At 37.6% G+C, this 13,436-nt stretch overlaps 1 protein-coding gene across 7 annotated transcripts in view; it reads left to right on the top strand.

The window, feature by feature from the left end:
- Nucleotides 1-13,436, top strand: part of LOC120792858 (protein diaphanous homolog 3-like) — a 162,282-nt gene that overhangs the window by 39,478 nt on the left and 109,368 nt on the right. For all 7 annotated transcript variants that reach the window (XM_040132259.1, XM_040132252.1, XM_040132283.1 and 4 more), the window contains 8 exons: nucleotides 2,115-2,225; nucleotides 2,765-2,883; nucleotides 3,134-3,250; nucleotides 7,391-7,509; nucleotides 7,596-7,660; nucleotides 8,465-8,569; nucleotides 10,457-10,780; nucleotides 12,834-12,948. In XM_040132259.1, the coding sequence (XP_039988193.1) occupies nucleotides 2,115-2,225; nucleotides 2,765-2,883; nucleotides 3,134-3,250; nucleotides 7,391-7,509; nucleotides 7,596-7,660; nucleotides 8,465-8,569; nucleotides 10,457-10,780; nucleotides 12,834-12,948 (1,075 nt within the window). The remainder of the gene's footprint in view (nucleotides 1-2,114; nucleotides 2,226-2,764; nucleotides 2,884-3,133; nucleotides 3,251-7,390; nucleotides 7,510-7,595; nucleotides 7,661-8,464; nucleotides 8,570-10,456; nucleotides 10,781-12,833; nucleotides 12,949-13,436) is intronic.

Genomic DNA, 13,436 nt, shown 5'->3' with positions numbered 1-13,436 from the left:
ATGCACAACTCTCAGTAAATAATAACCATTGAGTATTCAGCCAAGCCATGGTATAGATAGTATTTTATATTTGAAAATGTATAAACTGAAATCTGGGGGAGCCAGTTTGACTGGGCCTGATGCAGCTGATATAGAATACAGCTGCAGCCATAGCCTATTAGCTCATGTTTACACTGTATAGCCAAGCTAATTGTAGAGTATTGTGAGGACTGGACTAATTACCGGACAGCAGAGCCAAAGCTCGGCATTATATTTGATTTTTTTTTACTTTTTATATTTTGTACAATTTCTTATTTATTTGAATGTTTATATACACTTAAGATTAAATAGAAAATATACTATTCAATAAATATAGTTTGCTTATACCTCATTCTGTTCTGTATAGATCTACTTATCTTTAGATCTACAGATGGAAGAAACTGTTTTAAAGGAGGGAGGATTTTAGCACGAACACTGGGATGTCAAGTGTGACTGCTTTGCAAAAACCTGTGTAGGTCTACTTTTTTTTCTAAGTAGAAAATTGATCAGGAATCGATAAATAATCAGACTGATAAGCAGAATTGATAAAGGCATTGGTGTCAATAAAATCCTATCAATTCCCATCCCTCATACTGAGGGAAGGAAAGATCTGGAAGATGGAAGGAAGAATGGACAAGAAGATAAGTAAGGACAACCAGGATTTTGTGGTGCGCTGGAAGCTAGAATTTACTCCATACAGAGGCACCTAATACTACTCTCATCAGTTGCTATACAAACATAGCCCTTTTTACTGGAAGGTTTATAAGGCCTCGGTTGTCTTTTATTGATGCTTTGTTATTCCTTCCCACTTCCTAACGCAAAGCACAAATCCCTTTTAACCTTATGCATTATTAAAGCACGGATATTGTTATCCTAACCATGGCAGTGTGTGGCCAAAGGCTTTCTGTCCTACTCGACTACATTTATAGACAGTGTCCCGAGGCAGCCTTTAGCTAAAGGGAAAGTAAGTGTAAATAGACCAATGTGGGACCACCAAAATCAAAGATGCCTGTATTTCCTCTTAGTCTTAGTGTCTTTTTGTATTTGTAATCGACTTTGGCATTATGGGCAATATTCAGAATACAAAGCGAGGCTAATGTAGATGGTTAAATATACATATATAAACTCATAAAATGTTGACAAGGTGACAATCAAATTATACACTTCAAACCCTAACATTGAATCTATATTGTGATGTTTTACTCATGAAACATTATGAAAGCATTGTGGTGATCTTTCTTGCTAACCCTTTGTCTTTTGTTATTGATTATGTATCTCCAGCAGGTTTCAGCTGTCTGCATATTGATTTATATAATATTTAGAAAATATGCAGTATATACTGTTTTCAGTATGTACAAATTAATTTGTATATACTGAAAGCAAATGATATGTGGAAGGTAGGAAATCATTCAAATAATTGTTACGATCTTTAAATATAACAATGATATTGGTTTCTGAACTGTCGCTGCACCCCAGTCACATATCAAGATAAAGTTTTGTGACACTTTGTAATGTTATCTACCTGTATTACAGTATTAAAATGGTACTCTCCAGACAGGTAATTACTAAGCTTGAGTGCCATGACAAAAATAAGAGTGCTGTCAAACTGACAGTGAACCTTAAAACATCTGAATATCCTCCCTGAGCTCTAGCAATACCATACACTCTTTTCACGCATGAGTGGATTGCTTTAGTAATCAATAATTGATTTTTCTCTCTGAGTTTGCTTGGGCAGTTGAAGAGTCACAGGATGTGGCGGTCCCTGTGCAGTAAACCAAACTCAGACAGGAGTGAAAAACAGCTTCCAAAAGAGCGAGTTTTCCCTTAAACTGACTGTTAGTTAGTTTTGTGTGTATGGATCTGCAGTTGTTGCATTAATATTAAAATCATCCCCCCTAGTTGGTGACTGGAGAAAATAGACATGCATTAGTTATGGTCCTCTGCTTCCAAGGGACATAACTCATTTAGAATGCATGCCAGGATGCTTTTCATCAACTTCTGGAAGAAGAAGGCTGTCATCTCTTTCTCTGGTTCTCTCTCTCAGTCTTCTTTCTCTCCTTTCTCTCCCCTTGTTCTGTTTACCCTTCATGTTGCAGGTGGCATGCATGCAGCTCATCAATGCACTAGTAACATCTCCTGATGAGCTGGACTTCAGGCTGCACATCCGGAATGAATTTATGCGCTGTGGCCTGAAAGAGATATTGCCGGTAAGCACAACAAAACCACGCACATACACGCACATGCACATGCACACGGACACGGACACGCACGCACACACAGACTCATAATATAAACTCATACTCACCTTGTATTTATATTTAAATGAGTTGTCCACTTCAGTGAAATATTGTAGATTTGCTTCCGCAAATAATTTATGAAACATAGGAGTGTTTGCACGTCCTTTGTCTGTGCCAGCACCCAGAAACCAATAAAGTTTCTAGTGCCTGGGCTAATCCTCTTCCTACTGGCTTTTATACCATCTACCTAACATGTTTATCTGTTGTAAACAATGTTTCTGTAGCTGCCAAGAAAAGAAATAAATTAAAATGAGGGGCTTGTCCCCACACCTGTATATCACGATGAGTAATAGCATTTAGAATGAGCTCCTCGTCTCTACTTGAGCTTGCTGCTTCCCTTTTGTCACTGTTATCAAAGCCTTTCTCTCTGATTTATTTTGCTTAATTCTTTATGTCATTCTCTCTCATTGTTTTACTTTTGTTCCCTTTCTACCTAACTTCATCTGTAGCAACTGACAAACATCAGGAATGAGGCCCTTGACATTCAGCTTAAGGTATTTGTGGAGCACAAAGAGGAGGACATGATAGAGTTCTCCCATAGGCTGGAAGACATCAAGAACGAGCTGGAATATCCTTGCAGAAGCATGTGACTCTAAAGTTTGATTCAGTTCATCTGTTACTTGTAAATGTGGTTTATATATATTAAAAAAGTTCATGACATCCAGCTAAGGTTTGTTACTCCTGACAAGATGCTAGATTAAAAAAAAAAAGTGTAAAAGTAAAATAAAAATACAAAATTTTTTTTTTTCAATAGCCTCTGCTTTTTTATGTGAAAATGCCGTATTTCCATCTACGTATGAGTCCTTGACTCTCTGCACTGATGCGGGGGATGTATTTAGTATTGTGCAGAGCATGGTGAAGGACAGCAGTGCAGAGCCCCATTTCCTCTCTATACTGCAGCACCTGATGCTTATACGCAATGACTACTTGGTCAGGTAAAAATCAGCAGCACACACATACACATAGAACCCTAATTATCTAAAGTGTAATGAAGCAAGTAGTTTTTTGCTTCTCATTTTCTCTTTTATTTGATTCACTATGCCCTTTCCTCATTTATCCTCCAAGTATGTCTGTGACTTGGTCTGTGTGATAGTAATGATGACTGACATATAGCATTTTGATCTCACATCTTAGCCAAATGCACATACAAGCAAAGGTCTAAGCACCTTTTGAACACTGGTAATGATGTACACTGGTGATGAGCCTATGTTTTGTGGAGGTCTCACTCCTGCATTAAACCCTTTCAATGACATTGGCTAACAAAGAGAATTCTGTCTCTTTCATCTTCAAGCCATCTACAACAGCCATGGCTCCAGAGTATTTCTCATCTCCTATTAATGGTACTTTTCAAAGGCTTATTTTATGTTGGTTCACTCACAGCTGCATGTGAGTTAAACCTTGGCTTGATCAAAAGATGGAGCTCTAATCTGAAGAATATGAAATGCATCACCTGCGGTTTTTCTTCCACCCAAAAACAACACCTAAAGTGTCCCTCTCTGCTCTGGCTCTGCCTGATTACTTTTCTTCATCTGAAATGATTATGAAATGTTAACATTGTTGTTTTTATGACTACCACCACTGGTGCCATCTATTTTGTAAGCATTAATAACAGCATAAGAATATTTACTGTACACACAAAAAACACACTACCATAATAGCTTAGCAACTGTAACACGATTTCTCCACATGCTGAGGTGGTATGCATGGAGCTCCATTAAGAGCACTACTCTGTATATAAAGAGTTTGGAAAGTGGTGTGTTTTTAGCCTTTAGCTAAACAGGGTTATATTAGAACGACATAAAAGTCAGATTTTATATTTCATATATACTAGGACTGACTAGTTCTAAATTACAACACAGTATGCCTTGGACATGCAACTTTAGCCTCAGTCTTTTAGCATATGATTTATTTAGCCATCAAGGCCATATTTAAGACTCTTACCGGTTTTTGTCCATTAAAACACTAAAAAGTCAGCTACCGACATTGTTTTTAACCATGTCATGGAGCTAACATTAGCTTAATTGGCAAGCTAGCCAAAGCTTATTAAAAACAGCTAGTGTGATTTCAGTCAGGAAAATCGATGGCTGCGGGCTAGAAGTGATAAGCAATGGTTCCTTGATTTCTCTGTGAAATCAAGGACCCATTGCTTTAAAAATGACTGAGAATTTGGAGTGGTCTGCAAGTCTTATCAGTGTTAACAGCATATGTGCTATGCGAGAACCAAAAACTTGACAGGCTTCAAAAAATAACTAAGGGGGTTAGTGCTCAGCTCACAGACAATAATAGCCAACAAATCTGATAATTGATTTATGGTTTCAGCTATTTATCTGGCAAAAATACCAAACATTGTCTGGTTTTAGGTTGTCAAATGTGAGGTTTACCTGCTTTTTTTGTTTGTTTGTTTTTTTAAATTTTTTTTTATTAATGTAACTTGGAAGTCTTTGGGTTTTGGACTGTTGTTTGGACAAGTAAATTGAAGCTGTCAACATGGGTATTAGAAATTGTGATGACCATTCACATTGTTTGGCCTAAGCAAATATAAACATAACCAGCTGATTAATAGTCACAATAATTTCACCAGTCACCATGCAAGCAAGATTTATATTGGGCTTTTGGACTGAGGTTGCCAGTAGCTTTTAATGCTTGAGTGCTGGTGGATGCATTAATTGATACACTTTGAAAATTTTTATGCATTCACGACAATGTATTTTGAAATAGTGGCTCATGCTGGCAATAACTTTTGTTTTTCTGTTTCAGTGTAAGTTTTAATTTTTTCTTTGTAAATGTGTGAGGACGATCACCCTAGGTGCAAATCACTAGAACACTCTTGTACACATTTTATAATCATTGAAAAAAATGTGATGATCCTAACCCTTGTACATGAACCTCCTACTGGCTGTTTAGATTGCCTTTTGTTGGCTCTAAGTATTTTTTTAAAATACATTTTCAAGTTTTCCTCAGGCTGTTCAATACTCTTGATTTCATTAATTTTCACTATTGGCACATAACGTATCATATCTGAATCTGATCCTTTTAATGTACTGCATCTGTTGCGACTGACTGGTGTATTGATCTTTAGTTATTTAATTCTTGGTATTCTTGATGTCAATAATATATATTCCACCTTTACACAAAGGTCCCAAAGCTACAGACTAATGAAAGGAACACCAGCAGCTTGTCAGTCAAGTAACTGAAAACATGCCTTATTCCATTTGATTTGTTATTATTTTTGTCTTCATTCAGACAATGATTTAATCATGCTGCTATTCTTCAAAATGATAGACATTGGCATGGCATTCATACTGTGCTATTAGATCCAGTCTCAGCATTGTTTTAGCAAGAGGTGGAAGGCAGTGTCCCTGATTAATCGTTGTCTTAAAGTATTAGTTAATGATTTGGAGTAGAAGGGATTTGGACTCTTAGCTGCATTGTTGTAAGATAATGAGCAGATCAAACAGACAATTTCCCTTCAATTTCCAATAGAATTGTGGCTCCCAGCCTCACATGTTCTCTGTTGTTACATCATAATATCTCCTTTTCCTTATTGTTGCATATCCTTGTTTATTTTATGATCAGTGCAACTGATGGAACTGAACAGAGCCACTTAAAGAAATTTAACCGCAATTACTCAGTTGCTAATAGGTTGGTGTGTATCCTCCTGTTCAGTATCAAAAGAGTGTTTATATTAACGTATAAGTGATTTTATTAGTTCTGAAGAACCTAAAACCCTTAACTTGGGTAACATTGGCAAGTACCATATGTTTGTGATATTATAGACCCAAGAATTAAGACAGTTACCCTTTTTATTTACCATCCATAAAAGTTTACATCCTGTAAAAATATATCCGTATCAATATATAAACAACTAGACTGGCACGCAGTAGAGCGCATACCTCCACCACGGTGAAAAATGCCCTATCCCGCAATGTTAAGGAAAGTGATTAAAAAATTCCTGCATATGCCCCTTTAACTGGATCAGTATCAAAATTTAATGGGTTCTTCCCTGGCCCATGCCCCATCCCTCCACCAAGTTTGGTGCAAATCGGTTCAATACTTTTTGTGTAATCCTGCTGACAAATAAACAAACCAACCAACAAACCAACCAACTAGAAGGGCACCCATTAGAGCACATATGCCCGCCAAGGCCAATGTTAAACAAAATACACCAGACTTCAAAGAAAAAGAATCAAATTCATAGTAAATGATCTGGATCTGCGCTGAAATTTAATGGGTTCTCGTTGGCCCATTCCCCATCCCTCCAGAAAGATCTGTGCAAATTGGTTCAGTACTTTTTGAGTAATCCTGCTGACAAATAAACCAACAAACAGACACGGGTGAAAACATAACCTCCTTAGCACACGTAAGTAATCACACAGTAAAAGATGTATTTATTTACCATATTTTTTTTATGGATTACATGTAATGTATATCCGTTTATTAAGAACTGAGTTTCTGCCCCTGTTCAGGTCCATCATTCTTTTTTTGTCAAACGTCTCTTTTTCTGCTGTCTATTTCCCCTCTATATTATCGCTGTCCACCCATTTTCTTTTAAATGGCTGGGGGTATGTTAGGTGTTTGAGAAAGAGTTGTAAGAATTATGAATAGAGATTCATAATTCTCACAACAGATTCATATATCAGCAGTGTTAATGATGTTGTTTGAGCATGTAAACTGTATTGATACTCTGTGTCAGTTGGTTTCAAATTTCATCTGTTGTGTGAACTTCAGCATTTGCTTTGTCTCACTAATACATCATGATGATAAATAGCCCCAACTTGCAGGCTCATGTTGAGAATCTCTATCTGTTATGCAATGTTTTCGGATTGATTGCACAGGCATAACTGTAGAAGTTGTTGGGATATGCCACATTTCCCTTATATCTTCTCACTAGCCCTGCTTAGTTTCTCTTCCACCTGAATCTGCCCAGATACACTGTAACTGCTCTTGTACAAACACATACGCACAACAGATTCAAATTATGAAATTAAATCAAAGAAAATCATGTAATCATGTAAACTCTGTCTCTTTGTCACTGTCTCTCTTGAATTTCCTGTCTCACTTATCCTGACTCTCAGGCCCCAATACTTTAAGATCATTGAGGAGTGTGTGTCTCAGATTGTGCTCCACCGTAGTGGCACTGACCCAGACTTCAGTTACCGCAAGCGCTTAGATGTGGACTTCAGCCACCTCTTAGGCAAGTGACACTCTTCTGTCAGTTTGTTTACATTAGAGATATTTCAATGAACCATAAATGATTTTCATTCTGATTTTTGTTTTCAGAGGTGTGTGTGGATAAAGCTCGAACTGATGAGTATGAACAAAGAGCTTCAGAACTGGCACAGAAGGCAAGTACTGACCAAAAACAAAACAAAACAATAAACAACTTAGATTTTCATCCCATTACACATCCACATCCACATCTGGCCAAAACAAAACCCATTAAGGCATGCTGGCATTCATTCTAATTTGTTCTATAAAATAACATCTGTTTAGATAATAAAACATTAGCATTAGACGGCAAACATGACACTTTTTTTTAAACTTTTGAAATAATATAGAAATAACATAGAGAATGACATGGATTTAAAATGATCTCTGATTCTTTTCCAAAAACAAAAAATAAGTCTTTTAAAAGTGAGCATTACAGAATATGTCATACAATATTATAACCGATAACTGGGTTTAATGTTGTGGCTGATTAGGCTATGTGCTACAGTTTGAGGAACTATATTAAGGTCCCTGTTTTTATGTTCATAGCAAATAAGACAAATAAAATAGGATATAGCAAATGTATTGTACTACAACAAGTTTTAGCCAATGAAATGTCAAGGTCAAATGGACCTGCTGCGGTTTTTAATTGAAGTTGGGTAGCAGCAGGTTGTAGATCCTGATTAGAAGCATGGGGTCACTGATTGGCATGTGTGTATGGTACATCAAAGGTTTTTTTAATGAATGGGTGTTTAACAAAAGGTTGAAATTCAATCAGTAAATGAAGGTTAAGTTAAAAATAAATGTTATACATATGAAATAATTATACCATTAGACTTAAACAATTTCACTGAATAGTGCAAACTTTTATTCCTAGTTACATTAATTCAATATCAGTGTTTGCTTGTGTGATTAATTTGGATATGTGTTTCTCTTTGTAGGTTGATGAAGAGTTTGTAAGCAGACAGGAGGCACAAGCTCAGCTGGTTAAGTGTGAAGAAAAAATAGCTGAACTCCAAGCAGAGTTGCAGGCGTTCAGGTCCCAGGTACATGACCTGTATGTCTTTGTTTTCAATGTAATTTTCTGTAAATTGTGTTAATTCTTTAGGGGATGTGAGATGTCAGAAAACACTAGAGTTGATCCCACCACCCAAATCTAGGAAAGAAATGCAATTCAACGTTCTTTTCTTACTATCCATCATCAGATGTTCTTATTTTAGGGTGCAGGATTGGGTTCGAGTTAGGGGTGGGGGTTTTATCCACTGGAGCCTGCATTTTGGTTTGACATGGAGGCTGCTCTACTGGCTAGCTGACACTAAGTCTAATGAGAACACTCACCATTCCTCTATGTTGGCCATTTCTAATTCTCTGATCTCTATCCCATAAGAGGAAATTGTTCTAAAAGCAATTTATTCTGACAGCCCCCTTCAGTCTCACTACTGGGCCTCTCTTCAACCCCCCCACCCCGATACCCCTGAGAGTTGCTCCCACGCCCTGGCACAGCAAGATAACTACACACTCAGAGAGAGGAAGAGAACTTCCTTTTTATTTTCCCGATAATTTTTCAATTTGAGAGAGCAAACACAGAATGAATACTCAAATAGTACCTTGGTTCATATGATGGTGGTACATTTAGCCAATGCGAATACATACACACGCTTTGTCCTGCTGTCTTTGTCCATCCGTGTCTGTGTCTGACTCTCTCTTACCAACAGACACGCACGCACACTTGTTAATTCAGCAAAGATATTCCTCCCTCTAGAGGCAGTGGCAGGGTAAGGGTCCGGGACTGACCTTTTAGTGTGCGTCTTTAATCTAAAACTGGTGCATGGATCAATAAGCCATTTGCTCTGTATGATACAATTTACGAAGGTTTGTAGCCCCAGTTATAACATTTGATTTTTAGCTTTAGAAAAAAACTAATTATTGTGGGTATGTTCTGGACAGAATCTAGACTGTTTATGAGCATTTGGCCTCTGCTGGATGGTTGAGAGAACACGCCTCTGTTATCCGTAGACCAGTGGTATTAGAGAGGGAGGCATACTGTACTACACACTTGGCAGATTCTGTAGTTCGTCTGCTTCCATTTTTTTCCTGACAGTTTCAGTCATTTTTCTTTTTTTATTTTCCTTGAAATGTGAATTCGCTGTTTATTTTATTTATTTGAGGAAGGATTTTTTGAGCACTACTCCACATACTGTAAAAATCTGCTGATTAAGTAAGGAACAATCACTAACACAATCTATAATATTTGTTGAAACTAGAATAAAAAGAAAGCCACTCTGGAATAGTATTTAACCTTCAAACTGATTAAAAAAAAAAAAACAAAACCCTTTTATCTTCATAAATAGTGTAAAAAGGCAATTTAGATTAAGATACTTTGAACTAGATTATTTGTTATTTAGTTCAAAAATTTAATTAAAATTATAAATGTGGCTCACACTGCTGCTCAGATAAAAGAATATGAAAAAGTTGATAATGCAGTGACAAGAATATGAGATCTTGGCTGTGTTAGATAATCATTCATACTAAAACTAAGTCCAAGTAGATTTAAAGTTAAATAAAGGTTAAATGTCATTTGCTATGGCATGGTGACTTAAACTACAGTACATTTTGCTTAGACAACACAGATAATATTTTTTAGTGTAATAAACCTTGATTTGTTGGTGTTAATGACGTCAGCCTTGCTGTTTAAGTGCCTTGTTCCACGGCAACTCAGCAGTGCTTCATCATTCTGGGCATTTAAGTGGAAATGTTGCTGTCACAAGACCATTTCTTTAATTTTAGGCTAATATTTGCATTTTTGATGCAAAAATTGTTTGGAGTCTAGAGAGAAAACGTCAACTGTTACACTTAGCATAAAATGAGCATTACTTTTTTCTATGTTATGTGCATGTCACTACATACATTTGTTCTTCTCCCTGCCTATCCAGTTTGGATCTGTATCGGCGAGTCAGTCCTCTACCCATGATAGACAGGTGTTATCTTCCTCACCATTCCTGTCTGGGACGCCACCCTCTGCTCCAGCACCTGGGTTGCCGGCTCCCCCTCCTCCCCCTCCTCCGCCTCCCTTACCTGGCTGTCCCGCCCCACCTCCTCCACCTGGAGTGCCTCCTCCATTTGGTGCCCCTCCACCGCCCCCTCTAGGGTTTGGGGTTGCTCTAGGCTCCCCTACCCACCATGTGCTGCCTTATGGCCTCAGGCCTAAGAAGGAATTCAAGCCTGAGACCTCCATGAAGCGCCTTAACTGGTCCAAGGTAAGACACTGTAAGGTGTTTCTAATATTTAACCACCTCCATTTTCATACATGAGAGTGACATAATATATGAAAACATCTCAATACACTGCAGTCTAATATATCAGTGACAAATTCTTCAAAAAATTACCATGAAGTTGACTGTCAAAGGGAACAAAATTTTAACTCTAAAAGTTTCAAAAATGTAGAATTTACTGCCAGTCTATTTCAGCATATTTGATTACAGTACAGTTCAGGTGTGTATCTTCTCGCTGGTAGAATGACATCTGTATATTGAATGATTTACAATATAAAGAGAGATATTAGAGATGTTTCACAGCTCAACAATCTTCTTAAACAAAAAGTTTTGGACAAGAAACTGGAAATTTAGGCCAACTATTTCTGTTGGCCTTTTTTCTCTACTCTTTGTTCCTGATGTTCATTGGCAGCACCTGAACATTACAGATGTTTTTTAAGAATTAAACAACAACTTCTTACCTCTGTGCCAAGCCAGTAATAATTGAAAATAACAGATGATCAGATGTTATTGTCAGAGCAGCCACAGTGGTACCTCTACAGATGTTGCTCTCTGCAGAGCAATATTAGTTCACACCACAAGTGATATCATTTTGTGGTTTGATTAATAATTTAACGTTAGATCTACATTGGTACAGGTGTTTAGCAAACTAAACCATATGCCTGAAATTTCATGTGAACCTTTTAGTAGGACCTGAGGACGACCTGTCTTAGTGCACAGCTGTATGAGACTTCCACAGATGGTTGTGTTTGGAACAAAGCTGTTCTGAAACTTCTTCAGTGATAAGATTAAAGACTTCAAACTATTGCTAGAGTGGCTCAGGCAGTTCCAGAGAGTATTCAACCATCCTTTTTCTTCCACTTATCCGGGGTTGGGACACGGTGGCAGCCCACAGGTCCCTCTCCCTGGCAACTGTTTCCAGCTCCTCCTGGGGGATCCCGAGGCATTCCTAGGCCAGATTAGATATATAATCTCTCCAGCCTGTTCTGGGTGTGCCCCAGGGTCATCTACTAGTTTGAGCTGTAAACTGCCCCAGTGCATGCTGAAGATCATGCTCTGATGAAGCCAACAGAACCACATCATATGCAAAAAGCAGAGAAAAAATTCTGAGGCCTCCAAACCAGATATTTTCCTCCTCCGGCTGTGCCGTGAAATATTGTCCATGAAGATGACAAACAGAATCGGTGATGAGGGACAACCCTGGCGGAGGCCAACACCCAGCACAAATTTGCTTGACTTGATTTCATGTGCTAAAATTTGCAGAGTAGGGTGTTGATTCCCCAAGGCATCGGCGGTACTAGCAATCCTTTCACATTACAGGAGGTGTTTTAAAAATAATGCTAAAAGGAGCTTGAATTAAATTTAAAGAGTGTTCTCTTACAAGATGTAAGTCCTGGGCACAGATTTTTTTTCTTATCTTAATATCTTGCATGCATTTATATACAGACTTGAATGGTTACTCAATCATTTCAATTGTTCTGTGGTGTGCTTCACTGATTAAAAAGTCTCACTTTCTCACTTTATTTTTGGAGCAATAGCAATGCTGTATTGTATATTAATGAATAAATCAAGGCAAATTAATAAGCTTTTGTTATCAGTGTCACCTGCCTTCCCCTCAGATTTTTTTCTGCATTTTGTGACACCACTCTCAATTGGTTGTCCATTTTGAATATGTCTTCAGATTGTTGTATTTGTCATGTATGACTATGGACTATTAGTTGCATTAACTACAGTTCAGTTGGCCGAACAGAGGTTGTAGGTACTTTATAAACAAGTTACATTAACAAGGATATAATTCCAAATATTCACTATATTGACAGGTTACAAAGTTGTGACATACTGTATATTTACTTTGGGAACTAACAGGACTATTATGTAGCAAGTCAATTTGGACTAGTCTTTTGTAGCTTTAATATGTATCTAATATCTGATTAGAATGATGCTTTTTCTTTATATTAACATTTCCCTCTGTAGCCTCGACAATCTGTAAAATACAGAACCTTGTGTTAACGGAATGTGCTGAACTGTGTGTTTTCAGATTCGTCCCCAGGAAATGTCCGAGGGCTGTTTCTGGGTGCTGGCTGATGAGGACCAATATGCAAAACCAGAATTACTGAGCAGAGTTGCTGTCACATTTGGTTCACAAAGAACAGGTCAGGCTCACTACATTTGTATATACTTAGTTATTTAAAATCCAGCTGACTGACTGCTGCACTTTTATTCCGAGATGGCTTTGTTGTAAAAAGGGGGGGGGGGGGTCTGCAAAATTATCTCTATAATAACTAAACCGGCCACAGTGCACTGAGTGTATTCTACCTGGTAGCCTTATTAGCCTAAATGAATTATAAATAAACATGAAAAGCTAGTATTTGCAACATCTCATCTGTTTTAAAAAAAATGCAGCCTCACCAATGACTTCTTGCAGTCAGTTAGTTTGCAGCCGACTCAAAGTAAATATTCAGTACATTTTCAGTAAAAGTTAAATAAGTTAGACCTAGCAGTATCCATTAAGTTAGGTGAGTTCAAAGTTGTGAAAACGGGGGTTGTTTTCAAAATGGCTCTTCCCCCAGCCAAAAATAATGGATTAATCCTGGAAGGCTATTGATGTAGCACTTTTCACTTTATAAAAGTAACCCCGGCG

Source organism: Xiphias gladius, chromosome 1, assembly GCF_016859285.1.
Source record: "Xiphias gladius isolate SHS-SW01 ecotype Sanya breed wild chromosome 1, ASM1685928v1, whole genome shotgun sequence".
Taxonomy (NCBI): Eukaryota; Metazoa; Chordata; class Actinopteri; order Istiophoriformes; family Xiphiidae; genus Xiphias; species Xiphias gladius.
Note: the sequence above shows the minus strand (reverse complement) of the source record. Positions and strands in the feature narration are given on the sequence as shown.